This window comes from Astatotilapia calliptera, chromosome 22, assembly GCF_964374335.1.
Source record: "Astatotilapia calliptera chromosome 22, fAstCal68.1, whole genome shotgun sequence".
Classification (NCBI taxonomy): Eukaryota; Metazoa; Chordata; class Actinopteri; order Cichliformes; family Cichlidae; genus Astatotilapia; species Astatotilapia calliptera.
In genome coordinates, this window is record NC_137442.1 from 15057846 (window position 1) to 15078517 (window position 20672).

The window sequence follows — 20672 nt, forward strand, 5'->3', positions numbered from 1 at the left end:
AATGGAAATTGAATGAAAACAACGGAATTTGAATGAAAACAATGGGATTTGAATGAAAACAACAGAATTTGAATGAAAACAATGGAATTTGAATGAAAACAACGGAATTTGAATGAAAACAACAGAATTAGAATGTACAGAACAGAGTTTGAATCAAAACAACGGAAAACAACGGAATTAGAATAACAGAACAGAATTTGAATGAAAACAATGGAATTTGAATGAAAACAATGGAAATAGAATGAAAAGAACAGAATTTGAATGAAAACAATGGAAATTGAATGAAAACAACGGAATTTGAATGAAAACAATGGGATTTGAATGAAAACAACAGAATTTGAATGAAAACAATGGAATTTGAATGAAAACAACAGAATTTGAGAACAAACAATGGAATTGGAATAAAAAGAGTAGAATTAGAATGAAAACAAAAGCATTTGAATGAAAACAACGGAATTTCAATGAAAACAACGGAATTAGAATGAACAAAACAGAATTTGAATGAAAACAATGGAAATTTAAACTCTGTTGTAAAAATGAAAAAAAAACTGGTTGATGAGTTCACAGGTAAGGTAAGGAAAAGCTGGTTATGTTAAGAAATTTGATTGGGCAATCCAGTACCAACAATGAAAAAACATGCCTGTAATCATTCACGCTGACCTGCTACAATTACTTGCTCTGCAATCACAACCACACTGCCGTGACCCGGATTCGAACCGGGGTTGCTGCGGCCACAACGCAGAGTACTAACCACTATACGATCACGGCTGGCACGCTAGGTCATGCTGTCAGTTGCAGTCTGTATCTTGCAGTTGTCTCACTCCACTATATATACTTGAACAGTGACCTGTACGATGCGAACAGCAGATATTATTTACCGTCAGAACACCAGATGTCTCTGTGTAATTGCAGATGCTTTTACTGTGCCACGTGCATAAATGTGCGCATCGTTCACACATCAGATTCATATGAAGAACAAACGCATAATACAGACTGTAACTGCAGCCGCGTGTCGCTTCTGTTTGAACATCTTTCCCAACCACTTTTTCCACATTAAAACAAACAACAGAATTTGAATCAAAACAATGGAATTTGAATGAAAACAACGGAATTTGAATGAAAACAACAGAATTAGAATGTACAGAACAGAGTTTGAATCAAAACAACGGAAAACAACGGAATTAGAATAACAGAACAGAATTTGAATGAAAACAATGGAATTTGAATGAAAACAATGGAAATAGAATGAAAAGAACAGAATTTGAATGAAAACAATGGAAATTGAATGAAAACAACGGAATTTGGATGAAAACAATGGGATTTGAATGAAAACAACAGAATTTGAATCAAAACAATGGAATTTGAATGAAAACAACAGAATTTGAATGAAAACAATGGAAATAGAATGAAAAGAACAGAATTTGAATGAAAACAATGGAAATTGAATGAAAACAATGGAATTTGAATGAAAACAATGGGATTTGAATGAAAACAACAGAATTTGAATGAAAACAATGGAATTTGAATGAAAACAACAGAATTTGAGAACAAACAATGGAATTGGAATAAAAAGAGTAGAATTAGAATGAAAACAAAAGCATTTGAATGAAAACAACGGAATTTCAATGAAAACAACGGAATTAGAATGAACAAAACAGAATTTGAATGAAAACAACAGAATTTGAATGAAAAGAACGGAATTTGAATGAAAACAACAGAATTTGAATGAAAACAATGGAATTTGAATGAAAACAACGGAATTAGAATGAACAAAACAGAATTTGAATGAAAACAACGGAAGTTTAAACTCTGTTGTAAAAATGAAAAAAAAAACTGGTTGATGAGTTCAAAGGTAAGGTAAGGAAAAGCTGGTTATGTTAAGAAATTTGATTGGGCAATCCAGTACCAACAATGAAAAAAATCATGCCTGTAATCATTCACGCTGACCTGCTACAATTACTTGCTCTGCAATCACACTGCCGTGACCCGGATTCGAACCGGGGTTGCTGCGGCCACAACGCAGAGTACTAACCACTATACGATCACGGCTGGCACGGTAGGTCATGCTGTCAGTTGCAGTCTGTATCTTGCAGTTGTCTCGCTCCACTATATATACTTGAACAGTAACCTGTACGATGCGCAAAAGAACAGCAGACATTATTTACCGTCAGAACGCCAGATGTCTCTGTGTTAATGCAGATGCTTTTACTGTGCCACGCGCATAATCGTGCGCATCGTTCACACATCAGATTCATATGAAGAACAAACGCATAATACAGACTGTAACTGCAGCCGCGTGTCGCTTCTGTTTGAACATCTGTCCCAACCACTTTTTCCACATTAAAACAAACAACAGAATTTGAATCAAAACAATGGAAATTGAATGAAAACAACGGAATTTGAATGAAAACAACAGAATTAGAATGTACAGAACAGAGTTTGAATCAAAACAACGGAAAACAACGGAATTAGAATAACAGAACAGAATTTGAATGAAAACAATGCAATTTGAATGAAAACAATGGAAATAGAATGAAAAGAACAGAATTTGAATGAAAACAATGGAAATTGAATGAAAACAACGGAATTTGAATGAAAACAATGGGATTTGAATGAAAACAACAGAATTCGAATCAAAACAATGGAATTTGAATGAAAACAATGGAAATAGAATGAAAAGAACAGAATTTGAATGAAAACAATGGAATTTGAATGAAAACAACGGAATTAGAATACCAGAACAGAATTTGAATGAAAACAATGGAATTTGAATGAAAACAATGGAAATAGAATGAAAAGAACAGAATTTGAATGAAAACAATGGAAATTGAATGAAAACAACGGAATTTGAATGAAAACAACAGAATTAGAATGTACAGAACAGAGTTTGAATCAAAACAACGGAAAACAACGGAATTAGAATAACAGAACAGAATTTGAATGAAAACAATGGAATTTGAATGAAAACAATGGAAATAGAATGAAAAGAACAGAATTTGAATGAAAACAATGGAAATTGAATGAAAACAACGGAATTTGAATGAAAACAATGGGATTTGAATGAAAACAACAGAATTTGAATGAAAACAATGGAATTTGAATGAAAACAACGGAATTTGAATGAAAACAACAGAATTAGAATGTACAGAACAGAGTTTGAATCAAAACAACGGAAAACAACGGAATTAGAATAACAGAACAGAATTTGAATGAAAACAATGGAATTTGAATGAAAACAATGGAAATAGAATGAAAAGAACAGAATTTGAATGAAAACAATGGAAATTGAATGAAAACAACGGAATTTGAATGAAAACAATGGGATTTGAATGAAAACAACAGAATTTGAATGAAAACAATGGAATTTGAATGAAAACAACAGAATTTGAGAACAAACAATGGAATTGGAATAAAAAGAGTAGAATTAGAATGAAAACAAAAGCATTTGAATGAAAACAACGGAATTTCAATGAAAACAACGGAATTAGAATGAACAAAACAGAATTTGAATGAAAACAATGGAAATTTAAACTCTGTTGTAAAAATGAAAAAAAAACTGGTTGATGAGTTCACAGGTAAGGTAAGGAAAAGCTGGTTATGTTAAGAAATTTGATTGGGCAATCCAGTACCAACAATGAAAAAACATGCCTGTAATCATTCACGCTGACCTGCTACAATTACTTGCTCTGCAATCACACTGCCGTGACCCGGATTCGAACCGGGGTTGCTGCGGCCACAACGCAGAGTACTAACCACTATACGATCACGGCTGGCACGCTAGGTCATGCTGTCAGTTGCAGTCTGTATCTTGCAGTTGTCTCACTCCACTATATATACTTGAACAGTGACCTGTACGATGCGCAAAAGAACAGCAGACATTATTTACCGTCAGAACGCCAGATGTCTCTGTGTTAATGCAGATGCTTTTACTGTGCCACGCGCATAATCGTGCGCATCGTTCACACATCAGATTCATATGAAGAACAAACGCATAATACAGACTGTAACTGCAGCCGCGTGTCGCTTCTGTTTGAACATCTGTCCCAACCACTTTTTCCACATTAAAACAAACAACAGAATTTGAATGAAAACAATGGAATTTGAATGAAAACAATGGAATTTGAATGAAAACAACGGAATTAGAATGTACAGAACAGAGTTTGAATCAAAACAACGGAAAACAACGGAATTAGAATAACAGAACAGAATTTGAATGAAAACAATGGAATTTGAATGAAAACAATGGAAATAGAATGAAAAGAACAGAATTTGAATGAAAACAATGGAAATTGAATGAAAACAACGGAATTTGAATGAAAACAACAGAATTAGAATGTACAGAACAGAGTTTGAATCAAAACAACGGAAAACAACGGAATTAGAATAACAGAACAGAATTTGAATGAAAACAATGGAATTTGAATGAAAACAATGGAAATAGAATGAAAAGAACAGAATTTGAATGAAAACAATGGAAATTGAATGAAAACAACGGAATTTGAATGAAAACAATGGGATTTGAATGAAAACAACAGAATTTGAATGAAAACAATGGAATTTGAATGAAAACAACGGAATTTGAATGAAAACAACAGAATTAGAATGTACAGAACAGAGTTTGAATCAAAACAACGGAAAACAACGGAATTAGAATAACAGAACAGAATTTGAATGAAAACAATGGAATTTGAATGAAAACAATGGAAATAGAATGAAAAGAACAGAATTTGAATGAAAACAATGGAAATTGAATGAAAACAACGGAATTTGAATGAAAACAATGGGATTTGAATGAAAACAACAGAATTTGAATGAAAACAATGGAATTTGAATGAAAACAACAGAATTTGAGAACAAACAATGGAATTGGAATAAAAAGAGTAGAACTAGAATGAAAACAAAAGCATTTGAATGAAAACAACGGAATTTCAATGAAAACAACGGAATTAGAATGAACAAAACAGAATTTGAATGAAAACAATGGAAGTTTAAACTCTGTTGTAAAAATGAAAAAAAAAACTGGTTGATGAGTTCACAGGTAAGGTAAGGAAAAGCTGGTTATGTTAAGAAATTTGATTGGGCAATCCAGTACCAACAATGAAAAAACATGCCTGTAATCATTCACGCTGACCTGCTACAATTACTTGCTCTGCAATCACAACCACACTGCCGTGACCCGGATTCGAACCGGGGTTGCTGTGGCCACAGCGCAGAGTACTAACCATTATACGATCACGGCTGGCTGGCTGGATTATGCTGTCAGTTGCAGTCTGTATCTTGCAGTTGTCTCACGCCACTATATATACTTGAACAGTGACCTGTACGATGCGCAAAAGAACAGCAGACATTATTTACCGTCAGAACGCCAGATGTCTCTGTGTTAATGCAGATGCTTTTACTGTGCCACGCGCATAATCGTGCGCATCGTTCACACATCAGATTCATATGAAGAACAAACGCATAATACAGACTGTAACTGCAGCCGCGTGTCGCTTCTGTTTGAACATCTGTCCCAACCACTTTTTCCACATTAAAACAAACAACAGAATTTGAATCAAAACAATGGAATATGAATGAAAACAACGGAATTTGAATGAAAACAACGGAATTAGAATGTACAGAACAGAGTTTGAATCAAAACAACGGAAAACAACGGAATTAGAATAACAGAACAGAATTTGAATGAAAACAATGGAATTTGAATGAAAACAATGGAAATAGAATGAAAAGAACAGAATTTGAATGAAAACAATGGAAATTGAATGAAAACAACGGAATTTGAATGAAAACAATGGGATTTGAATGAAAACAACAGAATTTGAATGAAAACAATGGAATTTGAATGAAAACAACAGAATTTGAGAACAAACAATGGAATTGGAATAAAAAGAGTAGAATTAGAATGAAAACAAAAGCATTTGAATGAAAACAACGGAATTTCAATGAAAACAACGGAATTAGAATGAACAAAACAGAATTTGAATGAAAACAATGGAAGTTTAAACTCTGTTGTAAAAATGAAAAAAAAAACTGGTTGATGAGTTCACAGGTAAGGTAAGGAAAAGCTGGTTATGTTAAGAAATTTGATTGGGCAATCCAGTACCAACAATGAAAAAACATGCCTGTAATCATTCACGCTGACCTGCTACAATTACTTGCTCTGCAATCACAACCACACTGCCGTGACCCGGATTCGAACCGGGGTTGCTGCGGCCACAACGCAGAGTACTAACCACTATACGATCACGGCTGGCACGCTAGGTCATGCTGTCAGTTGCAGTCTGTATCTTGCAGTTGTCTCACTCCACTATATATACTTGAACAGTGACCTGTACGATGCGAACAGCAGATATTATTTACCGTCAGAACACCAGATGTCTCTGTGTAATTGCAGATGCTTTTACTGTGCCACGTGCATAAATGTGCGCATCGTTCACACATCAGATTCATATGAAGAACAAACGCATAATACAGACTGTAACTGCAGCCGCGTGTCGCTTCTGTTTGAACATCTGTCCCAACCACTTTTTCCACATTAAAACAAACAACAGAATTTGAATCAAAACAATGGAAATTGAATGAAAACAACGGAATTTGAATGAAAACAACAGAATTAGAATGTACAGAACAGAGTTTGAATCAAAACAACGGAAAACAACGGAATTAGAATAACAGAACAGAATTTGAATGAAAACAATGGAATTTGAATGAAAACAATGGAAATAGAATGAAAAGAACAGAATTTGAATGAAAACAATGGAAATTGAATGAAAACAACGGAATTTGAATGAAAACAATGGGATTTGAATGAAAACAACAGAATTTGAATGAAAACAATGGAATTTGAATGAAAACAACAGAATTTGAGAACAAACAATGGAATTGGAATAAAAAGAGTAGAATTAGAATGAAAACAAAAGCATTTGAATGAAAACAACGGAATTTCAATGAAAACAACGGAATTAGAATGAACAAAACAGAATTTGAATGAAAACAATGGAAATTTAAACTCTGTTGTAAAAATGAAAAAAAAAACTGGTTGATGAGTTCACAGGTAAGATAAGGAAAAGCTGGTTATGTTAAGAAATTTGATTGGGCAATCCAGTACCAACAATGAAAAAACATGCCTGTAATCATTCACGCTGACCTGCTACAATTACTTGCTCTGCAATCACAACCACACTGCCGTGACCCGGATTCAAACCGGGGTTGCTGCGGCCACAACGCAGAGTACTAACCACTATACGATCACGGCTGGCACGTTAGGTCATGCTGTCAGTTGCAGTCTGTATCTTGCAGTTGTCTCACTCCACTATATATACTTGAACAGTGACCTGTACGATGCGCAAAAGAACAGCAGACATTATTTACCGTCAGAACGCCAGATCTCTCTGTGTTAATGCAGATGCTTTTACTGTTCCACGCGCATAATCGTGCGCATCGTTCACACATCAGATTCATATGAAGAACAAACGCATAATACAGACTGTAACTGCAGCCGCGTGTCGCTTCTGTTTGAACATCTGTCCCAACCACTTTTTCCACATTAAAACAAACAACAGAATTTGAATCAAAACAATGGAATTTGAATGAAAACAATGGAATTTGAATGAAAAGAACAGAATTTGAATGAAAACAACGGAGTTTGAATGAAAACAACAGAATTTGAATGAAAACAATGGAATTTGAATGAAAACAACAGAATTTGAGAACAAACAATGGAATTGGAATAAAAAGAGTAGAATTAGAATGAAAACAAAAGCATTTGAATGAAAACAACGGAATTTCAATGAAAACAACGGAATTAGAATGAACAAAACAGAATTTGAATGAAAACAATGGAAGTTTAAACTCTGTTGTAAAAATGAAAAAAAACTGGTTGATGAGTTCACAGGTAAGGTAAGGAAAAGCTGGTTATGTTAAGAAATTTGATTGGGCAATCCAGTACCAACAATGAAAAAAACATGCCTGTAATCATTCACGCTGACCTGTTACAATTACTTGCTCTGCAATCACACTGCCGTGACCCGGATTCGAACCGGGGTTGCTGCGGCCACAACGCAGAGTACTAACCACTATACGATCACGGCTAGCACGCTAGGTCATGCTGTCAGTTGCAGTCTGTATCTTGCAGTTGTCTCACTCCACTATATATACTTGAACAGTAACCTGTACGATGCGCAAAAGAACAGCAGACATTATTTACCGTCAGAACGCCAGATGTCTCTGTGTTAATGCAGATGCTTTTACTGTGCCACGCGCATAATCGTGCGCATCGTTCACACATCAGATTCATATGAAGAACAAACGCATAATACAGACTGTAACTGCAGCCGCGTGTCGCTTCTGTTTGAACATCTGTCCCAACCACTTTTTCCACATTAAAACAAACAACAGAATTTGAATCAAAACAATGTAAATTGAATGAAAACAACGGAATTTGAATGAAAACAACGGAATTAGAATGTACAGAACAGAGTTTGAATCAAAACAACGGAAAACAACGGAATTAGAATAACAGAACAGAATTTGAATGAAAACAATGGAATTTGAATGAAAACAATGGAAATAGAATGAAAAGAACAGAATTTGAATGAAAACAATGGAAATTGAATGAAAACAACGGAAATAGAATGAAAAGAACAGAATTTGAATGAAAACAATGGAATTTGAATGAAAACAATGGGATTTGAATGAAAACAACAGAATTCGAATCAAAACAATGGAATTTGAATGAAAACAATGGAAATAGAATGAAAAGAACAGAATTTGAATGAAAACAATGGAATTTGAATGAAAACAATGGAATTTGAATGAAAACAATGGAAATAGAATGAAAAGAACAGAATTTGAATGAAAACAATGGAAATTGAATGAAAACAACGGAATTTGAATGAAAACAATGGGATTTGAATGAAAACAACAGAATTTGAATGAAAACAATGGAATTTGAATGAAAACAACAGAATTTGAGAACAAACAATGGAATTGGAATAAAAAGAGTAGAATTAGAATGAAAACAAAAGCATTTGAATGAAAACAACGGAATTTCAATGAAAACAACGGAATTAGAATGAACAAAACAGAATTTGAATGAAAACAACGGAAGTTTAAACTCTGTTGTAAAAATGAAAAAGAAAACTGGTTGATGAGTTCACAGGTAAGGTAAGGAAAAGCTGGTTATGTTAAGAAATTTGATTGGGCAATCCAGTGACAATAATGAAATAACATGACTCTAATCATTCAAGCTAACTTGCAGGTTGTGTTACTACAATTACTTGCTCTGCAATCACAACCACGCTGCCGTGACCCGGAATCAAACCGGGGTTGCTGCGGCCACAACGCAGAGTACTAACCACTATACGATCACGGCTGGCGCGCTACATTATGCTGTCAGTTGCAGTCTGTATCTTGCAGTTGTCTCACTCCACCTTAAATACTTGAACAGTGACCTTTACGATGCGCAAAAGAACAGCAGACATTATTTACCGTCAGACCACTGTCACTGTAAAAATACATTGTAAAAAAAAAATCCATAGAAAAACGGAAAATGTCCTGGTAATTTTCTGCCAGTACATTTTCTGTTTTTTACGGAAGTAAAAAAGTACTCTGTGAAGTATTTCCTTTTCTTGGCCATTGCTCTGCACTGGAAAACCAAACTGTATGATCACAGGTAAAATAAGTGATATTTTTCCACTGCAGGATTTAGAGTGCTTCAAGTAGTGATAGCTGTTGATCCATTTGTCAAATAATCTCTAAGGATCAAAATTTTCAAGAAAGATACAAATATCTCTGCTTATATTTGGCTAAAAGCTTGATATAGACATAACAGTTTATATTATGTCAGTATCCCCCACAAGGCATATAAAACCCCTGCCCACCAGCACTGCGCTTACATTATACTTCAATCAAAATATAGTTATTACTGATTTATTATTTATTTTTTTAGTTATAATTATTAGTATTTAATCACATTAGCACAACGGGGTGATAGAAATATTCCACATACTAGAAATGCTGCTCAGCATTTCATAAATTACATTTTCAACAAATGTTTGAGTAAAAACAGTTACTGGGAAAATGTGTGTCTGCAAATATTAACTAAACATTTCTATGTGCTACAAAATGGACATAATGATAAATGTGCTGAGGTGAAACTAAACTTTTAATAATATTACCACTATAGTCTGTTAACCACCAAATCTATGTTGGTCAGCTAGCTAAAAGTCTTTACTAGCAGCTGTAATCAACCGAGGCTAACATTAGCATTTGTTAGCATCAGCAAGGAAGGTCTGAGACTTAAACTAGGGTTAGTGTAACTTTGCCTGAAACCCTTTAAAGTGTACAATGGAGCCAACTGTAAAACATAGTGTCACGGCGAGTAGAGTGTGCCGTGTGGAAATATTAAAGGAGGATCCAGTCGCAGGCACTCGTGAAGGTGAGGTGGTTTATTGAACACAAAATAAAAATAGACAAACAGCAAACGGAACAGAAGGCTATCTAAACTGAGAACAACTAAGCTAGTGAACACAAACCAGGACATGAACATGAAGGAGGATGAGCAGCGGAGAATGACGACAGACAGCAGGGAGAACACACAGAAGGAGCACGGTGGATACACAGCTGAACACATTCACATGAGACAGACCACAATAAAACAGGAAACAAGAGATCACTACACGAGGACGCAGACAGGACACAGAACTAAACTCACACAAAACATAAGGGCAAAAATCCTTAACCACGAGTAAACAGAAAGATGGAACTTAAATAGTAACCAACAAATCACAAAGGTAACACGACGATCATTCAAGAGATAAACTAAAACACAGAGGTGGGACCAAGTCATTGTTTTGCAAGTCTCAAGTAAGTCTCAAGTCTTTATCCTCAAGTCTCAAGTCAAGTCTCAAGTAATCTCAGGCAAGTCAGAGTCGAGTCTCAAGTCACTGGTGTAAAAGTCCGAGTCAAGTCACAAGTCTGAAACTTTGAATTTCAAGTCCTTTCGAGTCTTTAAAAAAAAAAAAACGAAAAAAAGCATGTTGCAGTTATATGCTAAATGTAAATATTAGACCATGTAATTTTAAAATCTGTGTTTTTCTCAACACATGACAAAATAGTGAACTTAGAAAATATACACAAATTGTGAAATTGCACCTCTTTAAAATGCAGCTCAATTAAACCTAGCTCCAAGAATAATTTTCACTGACAGTTCTGAGATAAGCTGCATGTTATTCTTGGATGCGCTTGTAGGACCGGCTTTAAAATCGCATGACAAAAATATCATACACATTAAAAAAAAACTGCATCACCAACGTAGCCTGGACAACATTTGCTAGTTAGATGAAGTCAGCTATCTCATCGTAGCATATTTATATGCATATTTATAATTATACGGTTCTTGGAGTGAGTGCATACACTCATGAAGTTTAGTAACTTCAGGTCACTGCAACAAGCCCAGGTACAGTTTACCGATGGATGGGTGCAGGACCTTGAAACGCACAGTGTAGAACGAAAGACCATCGTACGTATCATAAGTTTACCAGTCTCACAAACTGTCGTCATAAATACACATTCATTAACCGTTTATTAATAGGACCTTTGCGCTCAACGGTAATTAATTAGTAGTGGAAATAATTTCTGGTAGCATCACAGAAATGTAGCAGTGACAATAATATTGTATGCTGTAATCGTACTGGGCAATTAGTGATACAAAAAAACCCGTTTTATCCTGTGAATAAAAGTATGTTTTTGTCAATGTACCATAATAACAGAAGCGAAACGCAATATCATGTCAGGACAATTCACTATTTATGCACAATAAACAAAGGAGCATAGCGCGACCATTTCTGTTCAGCGCCAGACTTGCTTGTAACCTATATCACTAATTATGTTATGAAAATGACGTATTAACTACTAAAAAACACTGACCTTCGTGTAAATGCTTGGAGCAGACTAACCTGTGAGCTGGAGTGTTCTGGGACGTTATATTTGATCTTTGAATGGCTGCGATCCAGGCCATCCAGTCGCCTCTTTGTTACTTCGGAAACATGGCTCGAACAATTTCTCTTCAACGACGTAATCCGATAACAACCGATCTCTTTACCCGTCGGCTTCCCGTGGCTGTCATGCGACCGGCTATTGCAGTTAATAATACAACAGCTTCTTGCCATTTTTGTGTTTCTTTTTATCGCTGTGTGACTGATTTCAATTGAAAGTCTGTGTGCGCTAGTACCTCTTGCCACGAGTTCCCAGAATCCTTTGCGGTTCTACCCGTGAATGACGTCACATTTTCAATCTCTATATAATATGCATGTTAAATTTTATATTTGGGGTAAAATATCAAGTCTTTTCAAGTAAACCGGTTCAAGTCCAATTCAAGTCCCAAGTCATTGGTGTAAAAGTCCAAGTCAAGTCACAAGTCTTAGAACATTTTTTCAAGTCAAGTCTAAAGTCATAAAATTAATGACTCGAGTCTGACTCGAGTCCAAGTCATGTGACTCGAGTCCACACCTCTGCTAAAACATAATAAACTCAAAATGCTGGGTCGAACCGACCCAGAACCGTGACACATAGGTATTGATATATTACTTATTAAATTCCTAAAATAATTTCTTCCCCTCTATACATTAGTAGAACCATGAAGTTCTCACTTTTCCCAGTTATCAACATCAATGACTTTTGCTAATTAGCTAGTTAGCAGTCACAGCTGTGCAATCCGGTTGTTCAGTCTGACATCACTAGCCATGTCTGGGCCTAAACTCCGCTGCAGGTCCATATATCAAACGATCACTATGGCATTACTGAGAGTTGAAAAACTGTCTAAAGTCTTTCATCTTTAATAAAATGATCAGCGTTCTGCTCTACCAGGTGTAACAATTGAGTTTAACATCCAGGCATCCATAAAAACGGAATTTATGACATTTAACGGAGTTAGAAGTTAGCAGGAAGTTAGCTCGCTAGCTTCTATCTAAATACAATATAGCATGTCCTGACTGCGGGGTTTTGGAAACAAATTAAAACGTACAGCTCTGTTATCACTTCCAGCATAAATGAAGACAGGAAACTAAACAGCAGTGACGTTTGTAGGGTTACTGAAGTTGGGCTAGCTGGTATATAATGATGTGCTACGTGACCGCTAGCGACACAGCTATGTTAGCATAATATAAACAAGCTAACTTTTTTCCCACTGATAAAAGTTAACGTGAGTGTTCTCGTTGGTCAGGAACAAATGTAATCGCATGGCAGGATGCTGTAAAAGGACCAAACTTCAGCCAGGAGAACAACTGAGATAATCCATCCACAATACGAGGTTAGTCATTCATATACTGCTGCATGGGCTGGGCTGTAGTTACATCCTAAGGTTTTAAAAACTGAGCTTAAATAAATGATTAGCAGTAATAAAAGCCGAGGGAGGTCAACAGTGATCCCTGACTGTTTTAGAAGCTTTTTGAGATTAAATAGAAGAAAATACAAAACATTAAACATGTTAACAACACAAAAGCCATATTAAACCAGACTACTTTAGGCCCGGAAGTAGGATTCGTCACGTCATCACTTAACAATCGGACACCCAGAGAGACGCAGACAGCTAACTATAATATTTATGAAAACTGGTCCAGCCACTGAAGGGCAAAAAAGGTGGTGTCACAGTAAAAATTATTTTAACATTAACTAAAATGGAAAGCTTGAGTCATGTTAAACCTAAATAATAATTTTTTAAAAAATGAGTCAGCCAATTATTCTTGACTTGTCTGGAGACAGCAGAAACCAGCTAACAAATAAATTAAAAATTCTTTCTAAATAAAAACGCAGAGTATTTTGAAAAACATTATTTTAATAAAAGAAAACATGAGTTTTAATACTTACCACAGAAATTTGAAGGCAGTTTCTCCAACTCCAGAGTCCAAAATCTAGATGAAGCCTGAAACAAGTCTAATTGCTGCTCTTGCTCTTAATTTTCCCTCCTTTTGGGGTTCTTTTTCCCACAGTGCATTGGAATAGTTGAGAAATACAGAAAAACACCTGTAAATGACTAATACGGAAAATTCCTTCACATTTATACAGTAGATTACTGTACTTTTATGGATTTTTCTTACAGTGTAGGAATAGTGATTTCCATAATGCGTGTCTGGAGCACTCTGGTGGCATAAGTAGGTAGTGCTGAAAGGTCCAATTTTTTAAGCACATTTAAAACCACAGAAGTCCACACAAAGTGCTTTCCAGGCAAGTGCATTCATTATGACCCAAGTATAGACATGACCATCTAACAGAGGAACTGGGCTGCACTGATCTCCTCCCCATTTTCATGTAGAAGAGGCCTCTTCATCACGTATCTTAGACCAGTACTTGACTCCAATTGTGAGGCCACGTGGCATTTTGAATGCTATTTTAAAAATTAAATCCACCATTTATCTAAGCATTTAGGCAATTGTGTTAGATATATGTGAATGTAAACCTTGACAGTGAAGTCCCAACTTTCTCACTTGCTCATTGACGATGCTTTTCCTTCGTGTCAAAGAGTCGCTATTTATCTGTAAAAAACAGAAACTGAAAATGAAAGCAGAACTTAAAACGGCGAAAGGGCCTGTGAGTCTGACCGGTGAGCCCACCGGAGAGATAAAGGTAATTATTGGAAACAGTCTTGTGGTTGTTATCCATGATGCACGTATGCTAACACACCCCAAACTCGAGACAGAGCAACAGACCTGCATCGTTGTATGCCATGCAATCACCTGCTTGTCAAAAAAATATTTATTGTTGGGTTTTGTTTGTTTGTTTGTTTGTTTGTTTTACCACTGAACTTGCAAACGTGAATTTATCTTTACAGCTACAGAACTTTCTGTAGCAATGACACATGGCAACAAAGTTTTGAGCCAAACTTGTAGAGATTCGAGATGACAAAGCAGTGAGATACGTCAAGATGCGTTCCAGAAATAAAGTTTCAGGTTCTGAACACTGCGGTGACGGTTACTCGTTACCTTCAGAGGTGGCGCGCCGTGATCGTATAGTGGTTAGTACTCTGCGTTGTGGCCGCAGCAACCCCGGTTCGAATCCGGGGCACGGCATTTTATGCATAATCAATAGGCGTTTTCTTGAGGAAATTTAAGGAACATCTTTGTTAAATTCATAATAGAAATAAAGAAAGAAAAGATAAATCACAAACCAAAACACGTTTACAATCCATTGGACCATGAAAGCAAGTTACACACTAATGAACTTCCACCCGAAACTCTTCAAAAGTTGATTCTGTTCATCTGGACCCTAAACCGCACACTTCAGTTTGAAGGGTGTAAAACGACTCCTAAACTTCTTTTTAATGTCGGGGTGACGATGCCTCACTATATGTCACACCATTCCTACAATCAACCGTCTTGGGTGGCCAGCCGTGATCGTATAGTAGTTAGTACTCTGCGTTGTGGCCGCAGCAACCCCGGTTCGAATCTGGGTCACGGCTCACGCTTTTGAAGCAAATATTATCACACACTGTAAATCAGTAACGGCGGAGAGACGGCTTTCATATGAGCAAAGTACAAATTCTACATTTAGCAAAGCAAAAATGAAACAAGGCTCAGGTGTGTAAATACTTTGCGTATTTTTTCTCAATGTGCCACCTCGTCGGTCGTTCATTTCACATAACAAGAAGCTTTCTGAATTACTTGCATACATAAAGAGCGCTTACTATTATATGGAATTACCAGAACCTCTATTCATTCCACTTTAGAGCTCCGTGGTTTATTTTACGTGAATCGTCCGTATTGGACCACCTTTCAATCATAGATTCCCTTTTATGGCCATAGAAACAACAACTGTTTCCCCTATCAGATCCAGAAGTCACTGTAAACCACAAGCGAGAGAACATAAAACATATAATAATAATGCATTTGATATCCAGACATGAAATATCAATTAAAGCTAAATATACTGTACTGAAATTTAAAACCTATATAAAATCCAAAATAAAGTGTAATAACAATCACTGACCAGCAGATGTCGTGTGTGACCCTGTGTATAAAAGCAAGACGCACACTGTAAATTCATTAGTGAAGTACTGGTATAAGAAAGACTAATGGGCCAAACCTTGTTAGGTTTGATTAATGAATCAGCAGGCCCTGACACTGTATTATTTGCCAAACAGACACATGCGTATACAGTCAACAGCCAACACCTATTGCAGAGGCAAGGTGGGCACCGGGATTATAGCCCAGATCTCCGAGGAAAAAAAGGCTCCAGATTCCTCCACATCAGCTGTAGATTTCACTGTAAGTCACAGTTTACAAAAGTCTCTAGTCTCGGAGTTTAAAGGGGGGCTGACTAGTCTGGTTTATATTGTTCTTGTATTCCTGCACCAAGGGTTTTTTGTTGTTGTTGTTGTTGTTTGTCTTTCTCAAACAAATGGTCTCAAATACCCTGCTTGGCATTCTTTCACAGGAGTTAGTTGTTGGTTTTGAGGTGTCTGTGGAAATACTGCATTATTATGTAAAGTGGGTGCTGTTTAGGGAACCTTATCTACTGGCTATCTACATTAGCACAAATGCATGTACATGTGGAAGGGCCCATTCTTTATAATGATAATGACATTTGCTACCTTAAAGGGGATGTGCTGTACTAATTTTCAACTGCATTATTTTCATGGACTTTAGAAGAGTACCTGCGCTAAACTCACAACTCAATATTGATGTTATTTACTTTGATGTTTATATTGATGTTATCTTATACTGATCTTGGATCAGGTCATCATCTGTCTGTGACGGAAAGTTGTTGACTTCAAATGGCATTATAACCCTTCCCAGACTGATGAGCGCCAATAGTCGCTTCTATAATATCAATGCTGATAGTTTATACACACAGACCAACAAACTGCCAAAACTTCTGCTTTCATAGGGGCTTATTAACATTTACATTTACATTCTGATGTTTTTGTCATTAGTACAGTTTTTTAAGTGTAGGACATCCAAAGTGGAATTTGTTACATTGTTACTACGAGTTACTACGCAATTAAGTTAAGGGACGCGCTAAATGTTCTAAACCTGGATACAACAAAGCGGCTACATTTGTAAGATTTTAAGTATCTACACATTCATTCATTCATGAGTTGCTGGTTTGTGTTTTGTGTGCCTGCGGGCAGGCTTTTCCTCCTCTCACTCTCCCCCCTCTTTCTCTTTTTCTCTCCCAGAAGCAGCCATATTGGAATGCTGGATGTGGAGAGGGGAAGCAGGAACAGGCGACGAGAGGGAGAGCGAGAAGGGGGAAACGGTCAGGAGCGAAAAAAAAACGCTATCTGAAAGTCCTTCCAGCTCTACAAGTGAAAATAACGGAATATTTACCGACCCTGCACAGCTTCTGTCGCCGGTAAAATCAACTCAAACCTCTCGGACGTCACCTGGAACAAGTCAGCGTGAGTGATGTTGTGTTTTGGGGGGATTATTTCAACAGCTAAAAGATATTACGGGAGATGCAGTTGGGTTACTGTTCAGTTCTGGCTGGCGCTAGCTGTTTCCCTGCCCCAAGTATTTGGACTAATTTACTCACTTATTATTTGGGAAGTACCGGATAAGTTAGCTTAGCTTTAGGGCACCGTAACTAGGACATAGTTTACCTTTCGCTAAGTTGGAAAATAAATGTGACCTACTGCCACCAAACTCGTCGCCTCGGTCACATGGAGTGAATGTAGAGTGTAAGTTACGGTAAATAGTTGAACCGGATTAACCTACATTTATCTCCAGAAGTACTTTACGCATTTGTTTGTCCTCATTCTCCCGGATTCAGCTGCTGCTTTACCTTGATTGACCGAACTTAACTGAACTCACATACTTTCCACCTTAAAAGAGCACTTATGTTTCGTTTCCTCCTGTAAGAGTGGAGAAATTCATAATAGTAAGTTTTTCTCAGTGTTTATTGGCCACACGTTTTTTATAAGATTTAAGATCTGATGTGACACGACTGCAATTCGTTTTTCCCCTTTTAACCAATAAGCTAATGCAGCATAACAGGGGCAGAAGGCCAAGAGCTATGCAGGAATATACAGCCATTCATTGATTACTTTACTGAATGACATTTTTTTGATAAACAGTTTCAGGCTTTCCCCTCAATCTAAGTGCCAAGTTGTCTTATTTTTATCTTACATATGGGATTTGCTCGTTTTCTTTTAACTTTATGTAGCTTTAAATGGAAAAGTGATAGTTTTGATGGTTGTTAATCAGAGAAAATAAGATATTTGAGAGCATTGTATTGACTTGTAACCTTTTTTGGGCTTCTGGGGACTTCTCAGAGAGTTCATGAAGAAATAACCAGTTAAATCCATGGAAAATTCACGAAGATTAATTTTGTCCCTATGTTATGAACAGTCATTATATATGGACGCTATGTGTATATATAATAGGGGCATAAGCAGTCAGTGTAAAGTTGGACAAACTGTCAAATGCAAGTGAATCCCCTCAAAAGCAGCATACTCCGTTCTTTATGTTCCCAAGTGTGAAAGAGCTGCAGTGCTGAGCTTGCCAATCCTTCATATTTCACATGCAAGAAAATGCTAATGAATTAAAGTATCCTGAGGCCACTCAAGCTTTAAACCAACAGTATACTAATAAGCGTGCAGTCCTGCATATGAATATTTTTCAATCTGAAGCTCTGAATTGTGTACTAATAAGATCCAGGGCTCTAAATTGCAGTTACATTACAAATACTTTTGTTTTATTTCTTAATTATTGAATATTTTGATTCTTTAAATTCATTTCTGTCCTCTTTTACTGACAAACTGATTTACTTATTCACATTGTGCATTCCTGGTATTTGAATAATGGCTCTTCTGATGAGATAAAAGTCGTTGCCGGGACGACATCCTTCAGGCACTACCTCCTACACCGCAACAGCATAGTTTTAAAGCTTGTCAGATGCACATTTAGTTCATAATATCATCTGCAATTGGCTGTTAAATAAATTTTCCTCAGGTTTGATTGTGAATGAGACCTCTTTGCCAAGCAGCTTATCCACCCAGTGGGCTTGTATTCACTTAGACTCCAGCTGCATTCATTCAGCTCCCTCACCATGACCTAAGTGCTTAACCACTTGAATAGTGGTCTTAAGCTGGAAATCGGTATCTACCACAATCAGTTTTTGTGGATATTTGGGAGGCAGATAACACGCGAGTGGGTCAGATGTGAAATCGGTCCGATTTGATTACATTAAAATTCTTTCCAGTCATGCTTGCTTGAGCCATGCGGCGATAGAGTCTAGCTGCTGTCTACTAATTTGGCATCATAAGACCAAATCCATTATCTCAAGTAGAAACATGTCATTACACTCAGTATGTGAAACGAGTGGAAAACAACGTTGTTTTTCTCAAAATATCTGACATGTTGAACCTCCTCTGGCTCTGGGAAATTCCTTGATATGGCACTTTAGGTTGGCTCTCAGCATTTATACCTTTGACTGCTGTTAAAAAGTTACTGCTTTCAGTTTTTTTCTTGTTTTTATTGAAATGAATGAATTTACTTTTACAGAGTCCAATAAATGGCTGCACCTTTTCTGGTCTGAACCTTCTACAGCCTGGTCTACAGCAGGCTAATACAGGCGTGGCAGTGGTGTGTGTGTGTTTCTGTGTGTGTAAATTGCGGCGCAGTGCAGGAGGCCTGTATTTATAGAAACACTTGACTACACTCAGAGACCTTACAGCAGCAGTGTACCACATTGCAGAGAGCTGTACTGTCTTTTCCTCTCCTGCAAGGTTTGTGCACTCTTTTTAGTTGTGGTGGGGTGTGTACTGAGTTTTGAAAAGGTTCTTCATACCATCTTTGTGTTGCACTAAAATCTGTTTTAGTCTAGGCCGACTGCAAAAACAGGCAGACAAGACAGTAACAAAGCTGTCGGTCTCGCGTCTTTTAAATTGCAGTACGTGGTGCGACTCATAAGCGATAGCAGTCATTGCAGACACACATTGTGCATGTTGAGGTATGCAGAGTTCCTGAATGAGAGTGTGCTTGTGTCACGAGGAATCAGTAAGACTTAATGAAGTAATCTGAGCAGAACGGGGGCGTTGGCAACTGTGCTTGTTTCATTGCTTGGTTTGGTCCTTTTTGAATAAGTTGTACTGTTTTCCTAGCAGACAGGGTGGCCCTCTTTTTTTCTTGTTTTCCTCCCAATGATTGGCTGCATTGTACCTGCTGTGTAAATATATGCAGCTGTGGCAGGTCTAAACTCCTTTTCCACACAACCTGCGCAAATCAACGATTCCTATTTGCAAGCTCACCTCAGGAAAGAGGAAAAAAAAAAAAGAAGAAAAAGTGTGTGTTTAAGTGTCCCAAATCTGTAAATTCAGCTTCTGTCTTCTCGCTGAACTTATTCCCTTGCATCCTGCATGTGGTTTTAGCTGTGAAGGAAAATAAGTGTGTGTGTGTGTGGAGTGTTTGCACAGGAGACGAAAAGAACAGTCATTCCCTTTACTTGTGGATTGGCTGCATTCAGGAAGCAGACCCCACACCCCTCCACACACACACACTAAGAGCACTTACTGTACATCCTAAAGCATGCTGTGTCCCTCAGGAGCTCAAAGGAAAACGCCCTCCTCCTCTCAGAAGCAGGAGAACCACTCAGACTCCAGCTGGTGTTGATGTGTGTGTGTCGTTGTGCGTCCTTGTTTGTGGGTTGCTTTTTGCTTTGATCGTGATTGAGATTGC

General features: G+C 37.0%; 1 protein-coding gene and 7 non-coding genes across 13 annotated transcripts in view; 1 reads left to right on the plus strand and 7 right to left on the minus strand.

Moving 5' to 3' along the window:
• Positions 1–696: 696 nt before the first annotated feature.
• Positions 697–768, minus strand: trnah-gug (transfer RNA histidin (anticodon GUG)). The gene has a single exon. It is a non-coding gene; the product is annotated as a tRNA-His (tRNA).
• A 1209-nt stretch (positions 769–1977) lies between these two features.
• trnah-gug (transfer RNA histidin (anticodon GUG)) lies at positions 1978–2049 on the minus strand. The gene has a single exon. It is a non-coding gene; the product is annotated as a tRNA-His (tRNA).
• Positions 2050–3698: 1649 nt separating this feature from the next.
• Positions 3699–3770, minus strand: trnah-gug (transfer RNA histidin (anticodon GUG)). The gene has a single exon. It is a non-coding gene; the product is annotated as a tRNA-His (tRNA).
• Positions 3771–6178: 2408 nt separating this feature from the next.
• trnah-gug (transfer RNA histidin (anticodon GUG)) lies at positions 6179–6250 on the minus strand. The gene has a single exon. It is a non-coding gene; the product is annotated as a tRNA-His (tRNA).
• Positions 6251–7183: 933 nt separating this feature from the next.
• trnah-gug (transfer RNA histidin (anticodon GUG)) lies at positions 7184–7255 on the minus strand. The gene has a single exon. It is a non-coding gene; the product is annotated as a tRNA-His (tRNA).
• A 763-nt stretch (positions 7256–8018) lies between these two features.
• trnah-gug (transfer RNA histidin (anticodon GUG)) lies at positions 8019–8090 on the minus strand. The gene has a single exon. It is a non-coding gene; the product is annotated as a tRNA-His (tRNA).
• Positions 8091–9301: 1211 nt separating this feature from the next.
• On the minus strand, positions 9302–9373 carry trnah-gug (transfer RNA histidin (anticodon GUG)). Its single transcript has one exon. It is a non-coding gene; the product is annotated as a tRNA-His (tRNA).
• Positions 9374–17155: 7782 nt separating this feature from the next.
• The window catches only part of ptk2aa (protein tyrosine kinase 2aa), a 65642-nt gene continuing 62125 nt past the window's right edge, over positions 17156–20672 (plus strand). For all 6 annotated transcript variants that reach the window (XM_080296622.1, XM_080296623.1, XM_080296625.1 and 3 more), the window contains exon 1: positions 17156–17395. In XM_080296622.1, coding sequence (XP_080152748.1) covers positions 17197–17395 — 199 coding nt within the window. In that variant the 5' untranslated portion in view covers positions 17156–17196. The remainder of the gene's footprint in view (positions 17396–20672) is intronic.